Consider the following 13,035-nt stretch of genomic DNA (forward strand, 5'->3'; position numbering starts at 1 on the left):
CCCCCGCCCCTTTACAACCTTTGTCTCCTTCCCTGGTCAGTCAGCAGTCTACCAAGTGAAACCTGTACGAGGTTAGGCAGGGAATGTATAGGGGTTGAGATAGCAAAGCAAAGGAGATCAGGTCTCAGCTTTTAGATGAAATGGCCAGTCCCCGTGCCTGAATCACAGTGTTCTACAGTCTTTCACAAGTGAAGGGGTTGCAAGACCGATTTCATTTCCAAGTGTAGTGGGGTCAGATACATTTTTAAGTCAGAGAATGTTACTTGAAGGATCTTCTGAACTACAGGTTGAAGGCCATGAAGGAAGGATGGAAGCCTGTCATCTCCTTTGTTATCTTTTTTTTTTTTTAATCTCCATTGGCTTACTTCTACCCCGCTCTGGCTTTCACACAACCTTCTGCCGAAGTCCACTTAGAATCCTAGTTCAGAGGTCCAAGGAACCCTAGAGTGTTGCCCCTTAAAGTGCAGATTAGGATTTGATAGGCCTAGCCTGGGGTCTGAGATTTTAGAGTGTTAATGAGCTCCCAGGTGATGCTAATTTTGCATTTATGTTGACCACTTTTTTTTAATCTGGAGGAAAAGCTGGGCCTATTGCCTCATTTTATTAAGTGGGGAAACTGAAACCCAGATTGCCCAGTTTTACTCCTGGTGTTGCTTTCCTTAACACAACGCTACATTCTTTCTCCAGTGCTTTTCCATATTTAACTTGCCTTTATATATAAAATGAAGTTGCCACTCCCCATGTGGATTATTTTGATCAGCTTAGTTCTGCTGCCCTGTGTGGGTTACAGCACCAGCCCTCGGATGCCCAGTAGAGTCTTCAGTAATTATCAGTACATGCATAGGGGAGATGGAAAGTCTGAAAAGGGAAAGGATTCTAATTTTCTTGTCCAAGTAAGACTCAGGGTAGACGTCTGAGTGACCCTTTATGAATGTTTGGTGGTGGTGTCAGTTTATCTCTCTTCCTCTACTCCCAGTAGCAGAGAAATTAATTTACCTAAGTCAGTGTGTGTCCTTCCAAAAGCGAGTGTTTAGTGTTTAGAAATGTGAGTGTGCTTTATGTCCATCATCTGAATACCTTTATTTTCTTTGAAGTTTAATTCATCTGTGATATCATCAGCTGAGAGTTTTCTAACACATTGATTCCAGATTTCTGCTTTCCCTTTGAAAGGTAAAGGTGTCAGAGCATGTCTTTGGTCATCCTTAAAGAAATTGTACATGATATGAATAATAGGTGTAAATAGTTTTCAAACAGTAGTCAAGAGTAGGTGCACCCAATTTAGCTTTATTCCTGTTTGCCTGAGTTTTGAAGGATGAGATGGAAAATAGGTTTTCATCTGAGGAAAGGGAAGGACAGTAATATGTCATTTATTGAGTGTCTACCATGTGTGCTTTGCATGTATATATTTATATCTGAGTCACATGACTCATCTTTACATGTGTTGCACTTGTTTGGCAAAATGAGAAAACCAAGGCGAAGAAATGCTAAGTTAGCTGCTTTAGAAACTGGTTGCACAGACTCTAAAACTGATGCCCATTCTACTTCCTCACCCTACAGCTTTTCACTTTTATGGACTGTTTTTTGAGTGTGGTCTGAGAAACAGGTGTTTTGGAAAGAGCTGGGTGATCTGTGTTGTATAGTAGTTTATCTCATCTGCAACCAGAAGAGAGCATTGCACCTGTCCTGATTACCTTCATGGTGTTGTTATGAGATTTAACTGAAGTAATAAATGTGAAGGCATGTACTTGCACAGGCCTCCCTTGATCTACAAAGTGTTTAATACTTCTCCATCTAAAGCAAAACCCAAATCAGCTTTTTTCTTTCTTAAGCCTTCCCCTCAAGCCAGTTTTCTCTGCTTCCCTTTCTAACCATCCTGGCCCCAACCTAGCATTTCAATATATTTTTAATATATTTTTTGTGCTCCACACTTGAAACAACTGTATTGTCCCTGAATTCTGCTTGTTCACATCTCTGTCTGGGCTCGGGCTTTTGTCTGGAAGCTTCCCAGTCTACTCAGAACTTCTCTGTCATTTAAGTCCAGATCAAATGTTACCTCCTCTAGTATGCCTTCTTCTACTTCTGACTTTCCATTATCTATCTGTAGTACTGTTTTAGCTTGAGTTGCTATAACAAAGTGCCATAGCCTGGATGGCTTAAACAGTAAACATTTATTTCTTGCAGTTTTTGAGTTTGGAATGTATAAGACCAAGGTGCTGGCAGATTTGGTGTCAGGTGAGGATCTGCTTTTTGGGTCATAGATGACCATCTTCTTGTATCTCCATATGCCAGAAAGGAGCAAGAGAGTTCTTTGGGGTCTCTTAGAAAGCACTAATCTCATTTTTGAGGGCTCTGTTGTTACCACTTCCCAGAGTCCCCATCTGCTAATACCATCTTCTTGGGGGTTAGAATGTCAACATTAATTTTTCAAGGGACACAAACATCCAGTTCATAACAAGTATCTCCCTCTATTAAACCATTTGTCATTGTCTGTATGTGTGTGTGGGGGGGTGTGGTGGTGGTTAAGAGATTGAATCTAGAACCTTTGCACTGAGCTAAATCTCCAGCCCCCACCCTTCTTTTAATTTTTGAGACAACAGCTCATTAAGTTATTCAGGCTGGGCTTGAATTTGATCCTCCTACCTCAGCTCTTCCTGCCTCAGCCTCCCACTGTTCTGGGGTTATAGGCGTGCACCACCATGCCAGCTTCATTTGTCATGTTATTATATTAACTTTATAATTGTGCATATAAATATTTGTAGAATAAGAGCCATGCTTTATGTATGTTTGTGTCTCTTGTCTAAAGCATCCCTTACATAGAGGTAAGTTTGTTGCGTTGCCTTGAGGGTCTTATTAAGGAAGCCTGTTCTTTGTCATATGGATTTGAAAATTGAATGTAGATGGGTTTGGAAGGACCCCTTGTATCTGGGAGTAAAGTAACTCTTGTTTATCCAATGATTACTTATAATAACGAAGTATTTGCTTGTAAGATACATATGTATATTCTAACTATTGAGGACTCACTAAAAGAATCTTCAGGAATATAAGACAGGGTCCCATACTGAGATGGACAAAGGATTCTTCTAAGGGATGTAATGAGCATTAAATTCTTTTTTTTCTCATTGAGTTTATTGGTACATTTTAGATATACAGTACAGTTACATTGATCATTGGGACCTTGTACCTTTACATGATGTAGCTTGGTTCTTATTTTTTCCCATTCCCCTGTACATTAAATTCTTATAACAAATAATTTTCAATAATTTATATCCTTGTACTATTTTCTTTTGAATTGGATTATAGTTTCTTCTGACTAAACACAGCCTTTGATTAATGTCTGGCTTACCATGCCTACATGTGTATGCAGTCATTCTCTTCTGTGTAGCATTATAATTGCTGTGGCTAGAACCCTATGCCTTTTTAAAGAAAACTACCTCTATACTATAGGAGTCACTGTATACTTGATTGTTTTCAATATAAAATTGTCATGTTAACATGTACTAGTTTTCCTAACCCTAAATTAGGTGCTAAGCCACAGTCCCAGTGCCTATAAAGAACGGCAGGCACATATGAGATACGTAGAGTATCTCATTTAACTGTAGAACTAGATATACTTATTTATATTTTACGGATGATATAGCTGAAGTCCAAGGAGTTTAAGATACTTTCCCATGGTTAATTGTGACAGAACCAGGATTTGAACCCACATCTACCCAACCTCAAAGTATATTTTCTCCAAGGGATGTTATAGAGAAATTGAGGTTTCTCAAAAGTTTCCAGAGAATTCTGTGATGTTTTTGGTGAATTGTGTTTTAAAGAGTCCTTTTCTGATTGCAGCCCTGCCTTGGACAAAACACTGCTGAATCTGTAAGAGATGCCGCTCCCACACCAAAACTTCAAGGCTGAGACTAAGAAATTTCAGTCCAGCAAAACTGTGCCCAGTGATCGTGGCCAATCCAAGGAGGTTAGAGCAACCTGTCTTTCCCAGTAGTGTCTCATGGAGTCTCTGAACTTTGGCTTATGACCTTTCCTCACCTTGCATATTTTATTTATTTTTAATTAATTTTATTGGTACAGTTTTGATAAATCTAATGATTACATTCATCATAGGATCCTGGCATATTTTAGAATACCAGTATGCCTGGATTCATCTGAGAAATTGTGAAGAGGTGGCAGCCTTTGTAGTTGGAAAATATAAGTAAGTTAAAATTTGGAAAGAAAGTGTGAACTCTTCTGTACATACATGACTCAAATGAAGGCCATCCTCCACAACTTTAAAAAGCAAACAATATCCAGTTCTCATTAATGGTCATATTTGTACTCTTACTTTCTCTGAGAAGCAGCAAGCATCTTACCAGGAGGCTGTGCATCTTGGGGCAAATATGAAGATTGTATCAGTAAATACATTATCATGGTTTTTACAGATAAGGGTTTGAAAATCTCAAATGGAAAATTCCATGCCTGATCTCCTATGACAGAGTCATGGTAAAAATACACTTGATCTTAGCCAAAAGGCCGAGAAGTGACGTCACAGTAAAAATATAGATGCCTAAAATTACCCCCAAGCCAATTGTGTAAAGTGTATATGAAATAATAAATGAATTTAGTATTTAAACTTGGGTCTTATTCCCCAAGATATCTTGTTATGTATATGCAAATACCTGAAAATCTGAAAAAAATCTGAAATGCAAAACACTTCTAGCCCCACATATTTCAAATAAATAATACTCAAGCTGTACTAGATTTGAAAAATATGAGTACATTTTGACTGTGCTGTTTTGATGTTGCGGATAGTTTGACATTGTCATTCTGACCCTTGTATATTCCAAGTTCATTGTTATACTTTTTTTGGAAACAGTCTCACTTTGTAGTTCAGGCTGGCCTTGAACTCACTATGCAGTCCAGACTGGCCTCATACTTGCAGTGATTCTCCTGCCTCAGCCTCCCAAATGGTGGGATTACAGGTGTGCAGCACTATGCCCAGCTGCCATATATATTTTAATTTTAATTACATTAATAGTGATAAATTATCAAGAAAATGCTTCAGAGACCACACACCACTAGGCCAATTTAGTTTTTTTAGGTGGATTTTTTTCTTATGCAGAGAAATATTTTCTAGTCATTTTCTCTTTTGTTTTTACTAAAATTATTTTCATGGAAGGCTCAGATATTTTCCCCATGTAAATTATGAGGAAAAATTTGATACAATGATCAAGTTTTTTTCCATATAAAATTTTCTGATTGGAGTTCCTCCATTGTTTTCTTTTGTGGCATTTATTTTTCCGAACCCAACTTTTTGGAGCACATTTCATAAATTTTAATTTTATATATTCAGTTTCCACCATTAATTGTATAGTGGGCCAGCTGAGTGTGGTGGTGCACGCCTGTAATCCCAGCACTCGGGAGGCTGAGGCAGGAGGATCACTGTGAGTTCAAAACCAGCCTGGGATACATAGTGAGTTCCAGGGCAGTCTCAACTATAGTGAGACCCTGTCTCAAAAAAACAACAAACAAACAAACAAAGAAAAACCCCAAAAAACAAAATAAATTGTATATTGGGCCAATTATCTCTGCCAGTAATATTAAGTGGGAATTGGACAAGTTTATTTTTAGGCAGTTTGTGAGAAAATATTTTATTTTTGTGAGAAAATGTTTTATTTCTCTTAGGATTATTTATCATGATCAAAGTAAAAGACTAACATTTACCTACTTCTTAGCCAGTTAACACAGAAGTAATTCTTTTCAGATCTTCAGGATTTCTGGAATTGGCTGTTGTATTGTGAATCCAATTTTCTAAATTTCCAGTAACTTATTGTACTAACCGTCAATGGATGGTCAGGTCCCAGTGTCCTGCTTCAGTAGTAAGAACTCTCAATATATGTAAGGCAGGATTTGTTCTCAGGATTTTATAAGGGAGGTCTGAGAATTAGTAGACTTTCACCAAATAAAAGCTGTTAAGGATAGAAGAGCCTAACAGTGTGATAACTTCTAACCTCGTAGAGATGATCTTATTCCTTTGGGAGTGGGATAAGTCATGCGTAGATAAACAATAGGTAGAAAGAAAACCCCCTCGGCTGTAGAATATTCACTTCTCTCTCCTTCCCTCTTTCATGTCCATTAGCAATTAGAGTAATTTGGAGTGCCAAACATTTTTTTAAAATACAAAAATTTCCATGTGAGATTTATAGTCACATCAGACTACAAATACTATTTCTGTTCATTTATAGTTCGTATAGACTTCTTTTGTACAGGTTCTCACTATGTAGTTCAGGCTGGCCTTGAACACACGATGTAGCCAAGGCTGGCCTTGAACTCATTGTAATCCTCCTGCTTCAGCCTCCCAACAACTGAGATTATAGGTATGTTTCACTATTCCCTGCTAGACTTTTAAAAAATATATTCTCTTTTTAATTCTTAATTCTATGTAAAGTAGTTAACATTCCATTTTTACTGATAAGAAAATTGGGGCTCAAGACTAAATAGCTTGTCCAAAGGCAACAATTAGTAAAGAGCTAGTTCTGGACTAATATCTAGGAATGTGTACTATTATTTTTCATTTGTTTAAAATCTGCTACTTTAACATAAGTCCTGCTTAAATATTTCTTAAATTATTGAGCAGATTTACCTGAAAGTACCCATATTAAAGGAATGACTAGGAGTCATGGTAGTTAACTTTGGATAATATGATAAATAACCATAAATATGAGAAGAATTAGAGGGAGAATTAGCCTCCTCAACCTGTAGCAATCATTCTGAAAGTTACACTGAAGGTAATCTTATATCTTCACAGTCTTGTTTCCATCATCAGTGAAGCTCTGAGTGCCAGAATATCTTTTAATTGTAGTTTATGGGATCTGCTATATGTATTCTCAGTTTTCCCAACCACTGAAGATGACCCAAAGTTCCTGAAAGTGGACTGTTCACTATTAGATATACCCATTTACTTTTTTAAAAAAACTAAATTTTATTTTATCCCACCCCCCGCAGCAGGCCCCTTGTCCTCCTTATGTACAAATGCTTTATTTCCATTTTTTCCTCCCATTTACTTCTTTTACTTTTTCAGATGGGAGAGAATTACCAAGTGAAAATATCTCCATCCTCACCTCAGGGGACGTTCAAAAAGAGATCAGCTTTTGAAGATCTCACAAATGTGAGTATGCTAGTTCAGTTCTTTGCTATGATTTTGCACGAAGCTTACATAGTCTCTTCCTTGAAGAAGCTCTTCAGTTTGCCAGACCCCTGACCCTCCCTGGGGTGTTGAGAGAAGATTTTGTTTAGAATCAATGACCCAATTTCAGAAACTACAGGGCCTCTTCTGTAACACATACAATTTACATTAATTGGTAGAGTTCTCAGGAACAGTAGATAGTGTGATTAATAGGTATAAAATTGCATATAACTATGAGAACAGTGGGATATTGTCCTGTATTTAGGTAAAGTCCAGCAGTGGCCCCGCTGGCCACCTAGGATTTGGAGGTAACTACATTTGTGGAATCATATTAGTCTAGGGCAGTGCTTATCAATTCAAGCATTATGGACATTTTGGGCTGGACAATTTTTCTCTTGTGTAGGACTGACCTCATTTGACATCTATGTCACCCAGGCATTAAATTACAGCATTAGTCCAGTCATAGTGACAACCCAAAATACCTCCTGAATATACAGATCCATTGAAAGCCACAGTTCAAAGATCTGGTCTTTAACTATGGAAATCTAGAATCTCAATTTAACTGGAATTCTTGAGTTCATGTCCAAGTTATCTGCCCTCTGGTATTATAAAGGTACTAGCAAAAATCAGAATACAATGTTGCTAATTGAGCATAGAGTTATGCCAGAGGTAGTAGTCTAACAAAATAGTAATGACTGATGGCTACTGAGTGCTTACTGTATGCCAGGCTCTAGTGTAAGCACTTTTCCTATGTTAACTCAATCCTCGTCTAAGTCTATATAGGAGTTCTACTCATCTCTACTTTACAGATGAGGACTTTTCCAATGTTGGTTTTAAAGTTTTTTCTCACCTAGGCTACAAAGAAGCCTGATGAGTTATCCTTGCCATCTAAAATAGAGTATTTGTCTTCCAAAATACTTGTACCTACAAGGTAATGTTTTACCCCATTGTCAGGATTGGATAAGCATTGGTAGTTATCTTTTTGAATCCCTGCTCTTTAGATGCTGTGTGCTATCTTTCCGAAATGTAGTCTGTCCTCCGTGCTGATTATAGCACATAGGTTAGCTTTCTGCATGATTTCAGATTTACTCTCAATTTGTGGAAAGAGCCCCCTCATACAACCATATGTGATGTTAGGTTCATTTCTTGGCTTAGTTAACTATGGATCTAGAAAGTTGGTTGACATAAGGTGTCCACATACATCAGGAAATGAAAAGATGTGGTTTATCTTAATGTAACTTTGCTTAGCCCCCCAGTGTCTGTGATAGGAGTGCTGTGGAACTGTGCAAGTTGTCTTTCTCCATTTAGGCTCCTATAACATAATACTTCAGACCAAGTATCTTAAAAACAACATAATTTTATTGCTTGCACTTTTGAAGGCTGAGAAATCCAAAATCAAGGTGCCAGTGGATTTGCTATCTTATAAGGGGCCATTCCTCATAAATGGTACTGTCTACCTGTGTCCTTATGTGGCATTGAGGTTATTAGGACCTTGTTCATGGCATATCTTCACCCTATTTCCCCATCTTCTCCCCCTTACCCCTCTTCCTTGGTCCCCTGCACTCCTTCCCATGTGCAAGAGATCCATCCCCTTGTCTCACTCTCTCCTCCTTTTATTTTTCTCTTAAATTTGTACTTTGACTTACTCAAATGAGTTATACCATATAGTATTAATGTTCATGTGTCTGATTTATTTCACTCAACATTATATTTTCCAGGTGTATCTATTTTCCTTCAAATGGCTCAAATTTGCCCTTCTTTATAGCCAAGTAGTATTCCATTATATATAGATACCACATTTTCTTTATCCAATCATTTGTTGATGGGTATACAGTTACTTCCTAGATTTATCTATCATTGTGCTGCTATAAACACTGGTGTGCATGTATCACTGTACTATGATGTCTTAAGCTCTTTGGGGAAGATACCTAGAAGGGTTAACTGGATCATATGGAATTTGTAATTTTTGTTCTTTGAGAAATCTCCACACTGATTTGCACAATGGTTGTACTAGTTTACAGTCCCATCAACAATGCAAGAAGGTTCCTTTTTCACCACGGCCATGCCAGTATTTGTTATTTTTTGATTTTTTGATATTTCCATACTTTTTGGAGTAAGATGTAAACTTAGCATTGTTTTAATTTATATCACTCTAATGGCCAGAGATGTTGAATATTTTTTTCATTTATGTGTGTGTGTGTGTATACATATATATAGAGAGACATGAAATCTTCACATATGAACACACACATGTACATTTTAAAAAGAAACAATCTTGATTTATATAATGGTTCCTTTTAGTCACCTAAACTTTGCTAAACTCATTTCCTCTGAGTGACAGAGAATAAAAAGAGGAAATTACTTTAAAATTTTTTTAATTTATTTTTTTTCAGTTTTTTTCCATTAAGTTTATTGGTACATTTAAAGCAAATAATACAGTTACATTCATCATTGGGATCTAGCGCCTTTACATAATATGTCGTGGTTTTTACTTTTCTTCTATTTTTTTAATATATGTTTGGTTTATTTTTTGAGACAGGGTCTTGCTATGTAATTCAGGCTATCCTTGAACTCAATGTGCAGTCCAAGCTGACCTTGACTCTCAGCAATTCTCCTGCCTCTGCCTCCTGAGTATTGGGATTACAGATGTGCACCACCATGCCCATTTTTATTTTATTTTACTTTTTATGTATTTGTTGGCCATTATAGTTCTTCCTCTGTCAAGTGTCTGTTTCACTTGTCCATTTTGTCACTGGGTCTTTAATTTTAGGTGGTCTAATAATTTTGAGTTCTTGATATTTTCTAGGTAATGGTCCTTTGTCTGAGGAGCAGCTGGCAAAATTTTTTTCCCATTCTGTAGATTGTCTCTTTACTCTGCTAACTGATTCTTTTGCTCTGGAGATTTTTAGTCTGATATAATCCCATTTGTTGATTCTTGCTGTTATCTCTTGTGCAATTGAGGTTCTGTTTAGAAAATCCTTTCCTACATCTATGTCTTCAAGTGTTTTGCTTATTTTATCTATTTATAAGGTTTAGTGTTTCTGTTTTAATGTTTAGATCTTTCATCTATTTTTTTCAGCTTTAATTGAGTTTATTGGTACATTTTAGGGATACAGTACAGTTACATTCATTGTTGGGATCTTGTACCTCTACATGACAAGTCTTGATTCTCATTTATTCCCCTTACCCCTACCCTCCCTTCACCCCCTCCTCCCCTCCCCATCTACAAACACTTTATTTCCATCTTTTCATTATCTCACATTTTTTTCTTTTCCCTTATTACCCTTCCCCTACCCATCTCACCTTCCCTACACCTTTAGCTCCTTTCTTCCCATTTCTAAATGTCAGTAATCTTATTAGGATCTTCTGTATTATTGCAGATTATTCACACTAGAGAAACTATTTGGTATTTACACATGTGTGACTTATTTATTTCACTTAGGAGTATATCTTCAATATGTGTCCATTTTCCTATGAATGAATCTATTTTCTCATTCTTTATGGCTGAGTAATATTCCATTTTATAGAAATTTAGTGTATGGTCAGCGATAAGGGTCCAGTTTCAATCTTCATACAATTAATGAGTTTTCCAAGCACCACTTGTTGAATAGGCTCTTTCCTCCAACATATGCTTTGGACCCTTTTGTCAAAGGTCAAATAGCTGAATGTTTCTGGGGAGGTTTCTGTATCTTCTGTTCTGTTCCACTGATCCAGGTATCTGTTTTTGTTCTAATACCATGCTGTTTGTTTGTTTGTTTTTTGTTTTTTTGAGACAGGTCTCACTATGTAGTTGAGACTGACCTGGAACTCACTAGGTAGCCCAGGCTGGTCTTGAACTCACAGAGACCCTTCTGCCTCAGCCTCCCGAGTGCTGGGGTTACAGGTGTGCACCACCACACCTGGCTTACCATGCTGTTTTTGTCACTATTGCTTTGCAGTATAGCTTCAAATCTGATATTGTAAGGCCTCCTGTTTTATTCTTGTTGCCCAGAATTGCTTTTGCTATTCTGGACCTCTTCTGGCTTCATATGAATTTTAGGGTTGTTTTTTGTCATTCTGTAACGTATGCTGTTAATATTTTGATTGGGACTGCATTGAATCTGTATATCAGTTGCAGGAATAGGATCATTTTGACAATATTGATTCTGCCTATTCAGGTGCAGGGAGCATCTTTCCATTTTCCGAAGTCCTATTCAATCTCCTTTTTCTGAGCACTGTAGTTTTCTTTGCAGAGATCTTTCACTTTCTTGGTGGGGTTAATTTCTAGGTATTTGATTTTTCTTGAGGCTACTGTGAAGGGTATTGTTTTCATAACTTTCTTCTCATCCTATTCATTATTGGTGTACACAAATGCTAATGATTTCTGCTTGTTAATCTTGTATCTGACTATGTTGCTGAAGTTGGTTATTAATTTTAAGTTTTTTAATGGAGTTTTCTTGGGTCTCCTATGTAGAGTATCATGTCATCTGCAAATAATGATAATTAGAGTTCTTCCTTTCCTACCTGTACCCCTTTTATTCCTTTCTCTTGCCTGATTGCTCTGGCTGATTTTGTTTGTTTATTTGTTTTTGTTTTTTTGAGGTAGCATCTCGCTATGTAGTTCAGGCTAACATTGAACTCATTTTGTAGCCCAGGTAGGCCTCGAACTCATGGTGATCCTCCTGTCTCAGCCTCTTGAATGCTGGGATTACAGGCAATGTGCCACCACACCTGGCTTGGCTAATATTTCAAATATTGTGTTGAGTTGGACTTGTGATAGTGAGTATCCTTCTCTTGTTTTAGATTTTAGGTGAAATGCTTTTTGTTTTTCCCATTTAGTGTGCTGCTGGTTATTAGTTTGTCATATATATCTTTCATCAAATTCAGGTATAGTTTTTTTGCACTTGTTTTCTTCAGGATTTTTATCATGAAGGGATGAGATTTTGTTGAAAGCCTTTTATGAATCTATTGATATGGTCATGTGATTTTTTACCTTGCTTCTGTTTATGAGATGTATTATATTTATTGACTTGCATATGTGGAATCATCCTTGCAGCATCTCTGGGATGAAACCTACTTGATTGTGATATATGATCTTTTTGATAATGTGCTGCACTCTATTTGTTAATATCTTGTTGAGTATTTTTGCATCTATATTTATTAAGGAGATTGGCCTATAGTTTTTGTTTTGTTTTCTTTTCAGCTGGGGCTTCATCTGATTTTGGGATCAGGGTGATACTGGCTCCCATAAATGAATTTGGTAACATTCCATCCTTTTAATTTCTTTGAAGTGCTTGGGGAGTATTGTTGATAGTAACATCCTTAAAGGTTTTGTAGAATTCATTAGTGAATTCATCAGGTCCTGAGCTTCTTTTAGTTGCTAGACTCTTTATTATTGTGTCAACATCATTGCTTGTTATTAGGTTATTAACCATATTGATGTCCTTTTGAGTTAGCTTTGTTATTTTGTATGAGTTTAGGAATATCCATTTCTTTAAAATTTTTTAATTTGTTGGAATACAACTTTACAAAGTAGTTACTATCTTGTGGATTTCAACAATGTTGTAATTTTACCTACTTCGTTTCTAATTGCATTGATGTCTTTTTTTCCATTCTCTTGTTAAGTCTCGCTAAGGGCTTACCTATTTTATTAATATTTCAAAGAAATAGCTCTTCAATTTGTTGATATTTTTGAGCTGTTTTTTGGTCTCAATTTCATTGATTTCCCCTCTCATCTTTACAATTTTCTTCTTTAATTTCAGTTTGGACCTGGATTATTGTTGTTTCTCATAAGATTTCCTATAAGGTTATTTATTTGAGCTTGCTCCATTTTCTTAATAATTGCAATGAACTTTCCTCTTAGAACTGCTTTCACAGTGTCCCCGAGGTTT

At 36.7% G+C, this 13,035-nt stretch overlaps 1 protein-coding gene across 3 annotated transcripts in view; it reads left to right on the forward strand.

Moving 5' to 3' along the window:
• The window catches only part of Ccnb3 (cyclin B3), a 96,774-nt gene that overhangs the window by 7,760 nt on the left and 75,979 nt on the right, over positions 1–13,035 (forward strand). For all 3 annotated transcript variants that reach the window (XM_010606298.1, XM_010606297.2, XM_010606300.2), the window contains exons 2-3: positions 3,835–3,961; positions 7,061–7,147. In XM_010606298.1, coding sequence (XP_010604600.1) covers positions 3,872–3,961; positions 7,061–7,147 — 177 coding nt within the window. In that variant the 5' untranslated portion in view covers positions 3,835–3,871. The remainder of the gene's footprint in view (positions 1–3,834; positions 3,962–7,060; positions 7,148–13,035) is intronic.

This window comes from Fukomys damarensis, unplaced genomic scaffold (genome assembly GCF_012274545.1).
Source record: "Fukomys damarensis isolate Sample0158 unplaced genomic scaffold, DMR_v1.0_HiC HiC_scaffold_39, whole genome shotgun sequence".
Taxonomy (NCBI): domain Eukaryota; kingdom Metazoa; phylum Chordata; class Mammalia; order Rodentia; family Bathyergidae; genus Fukomys; species Fukomys damarensis.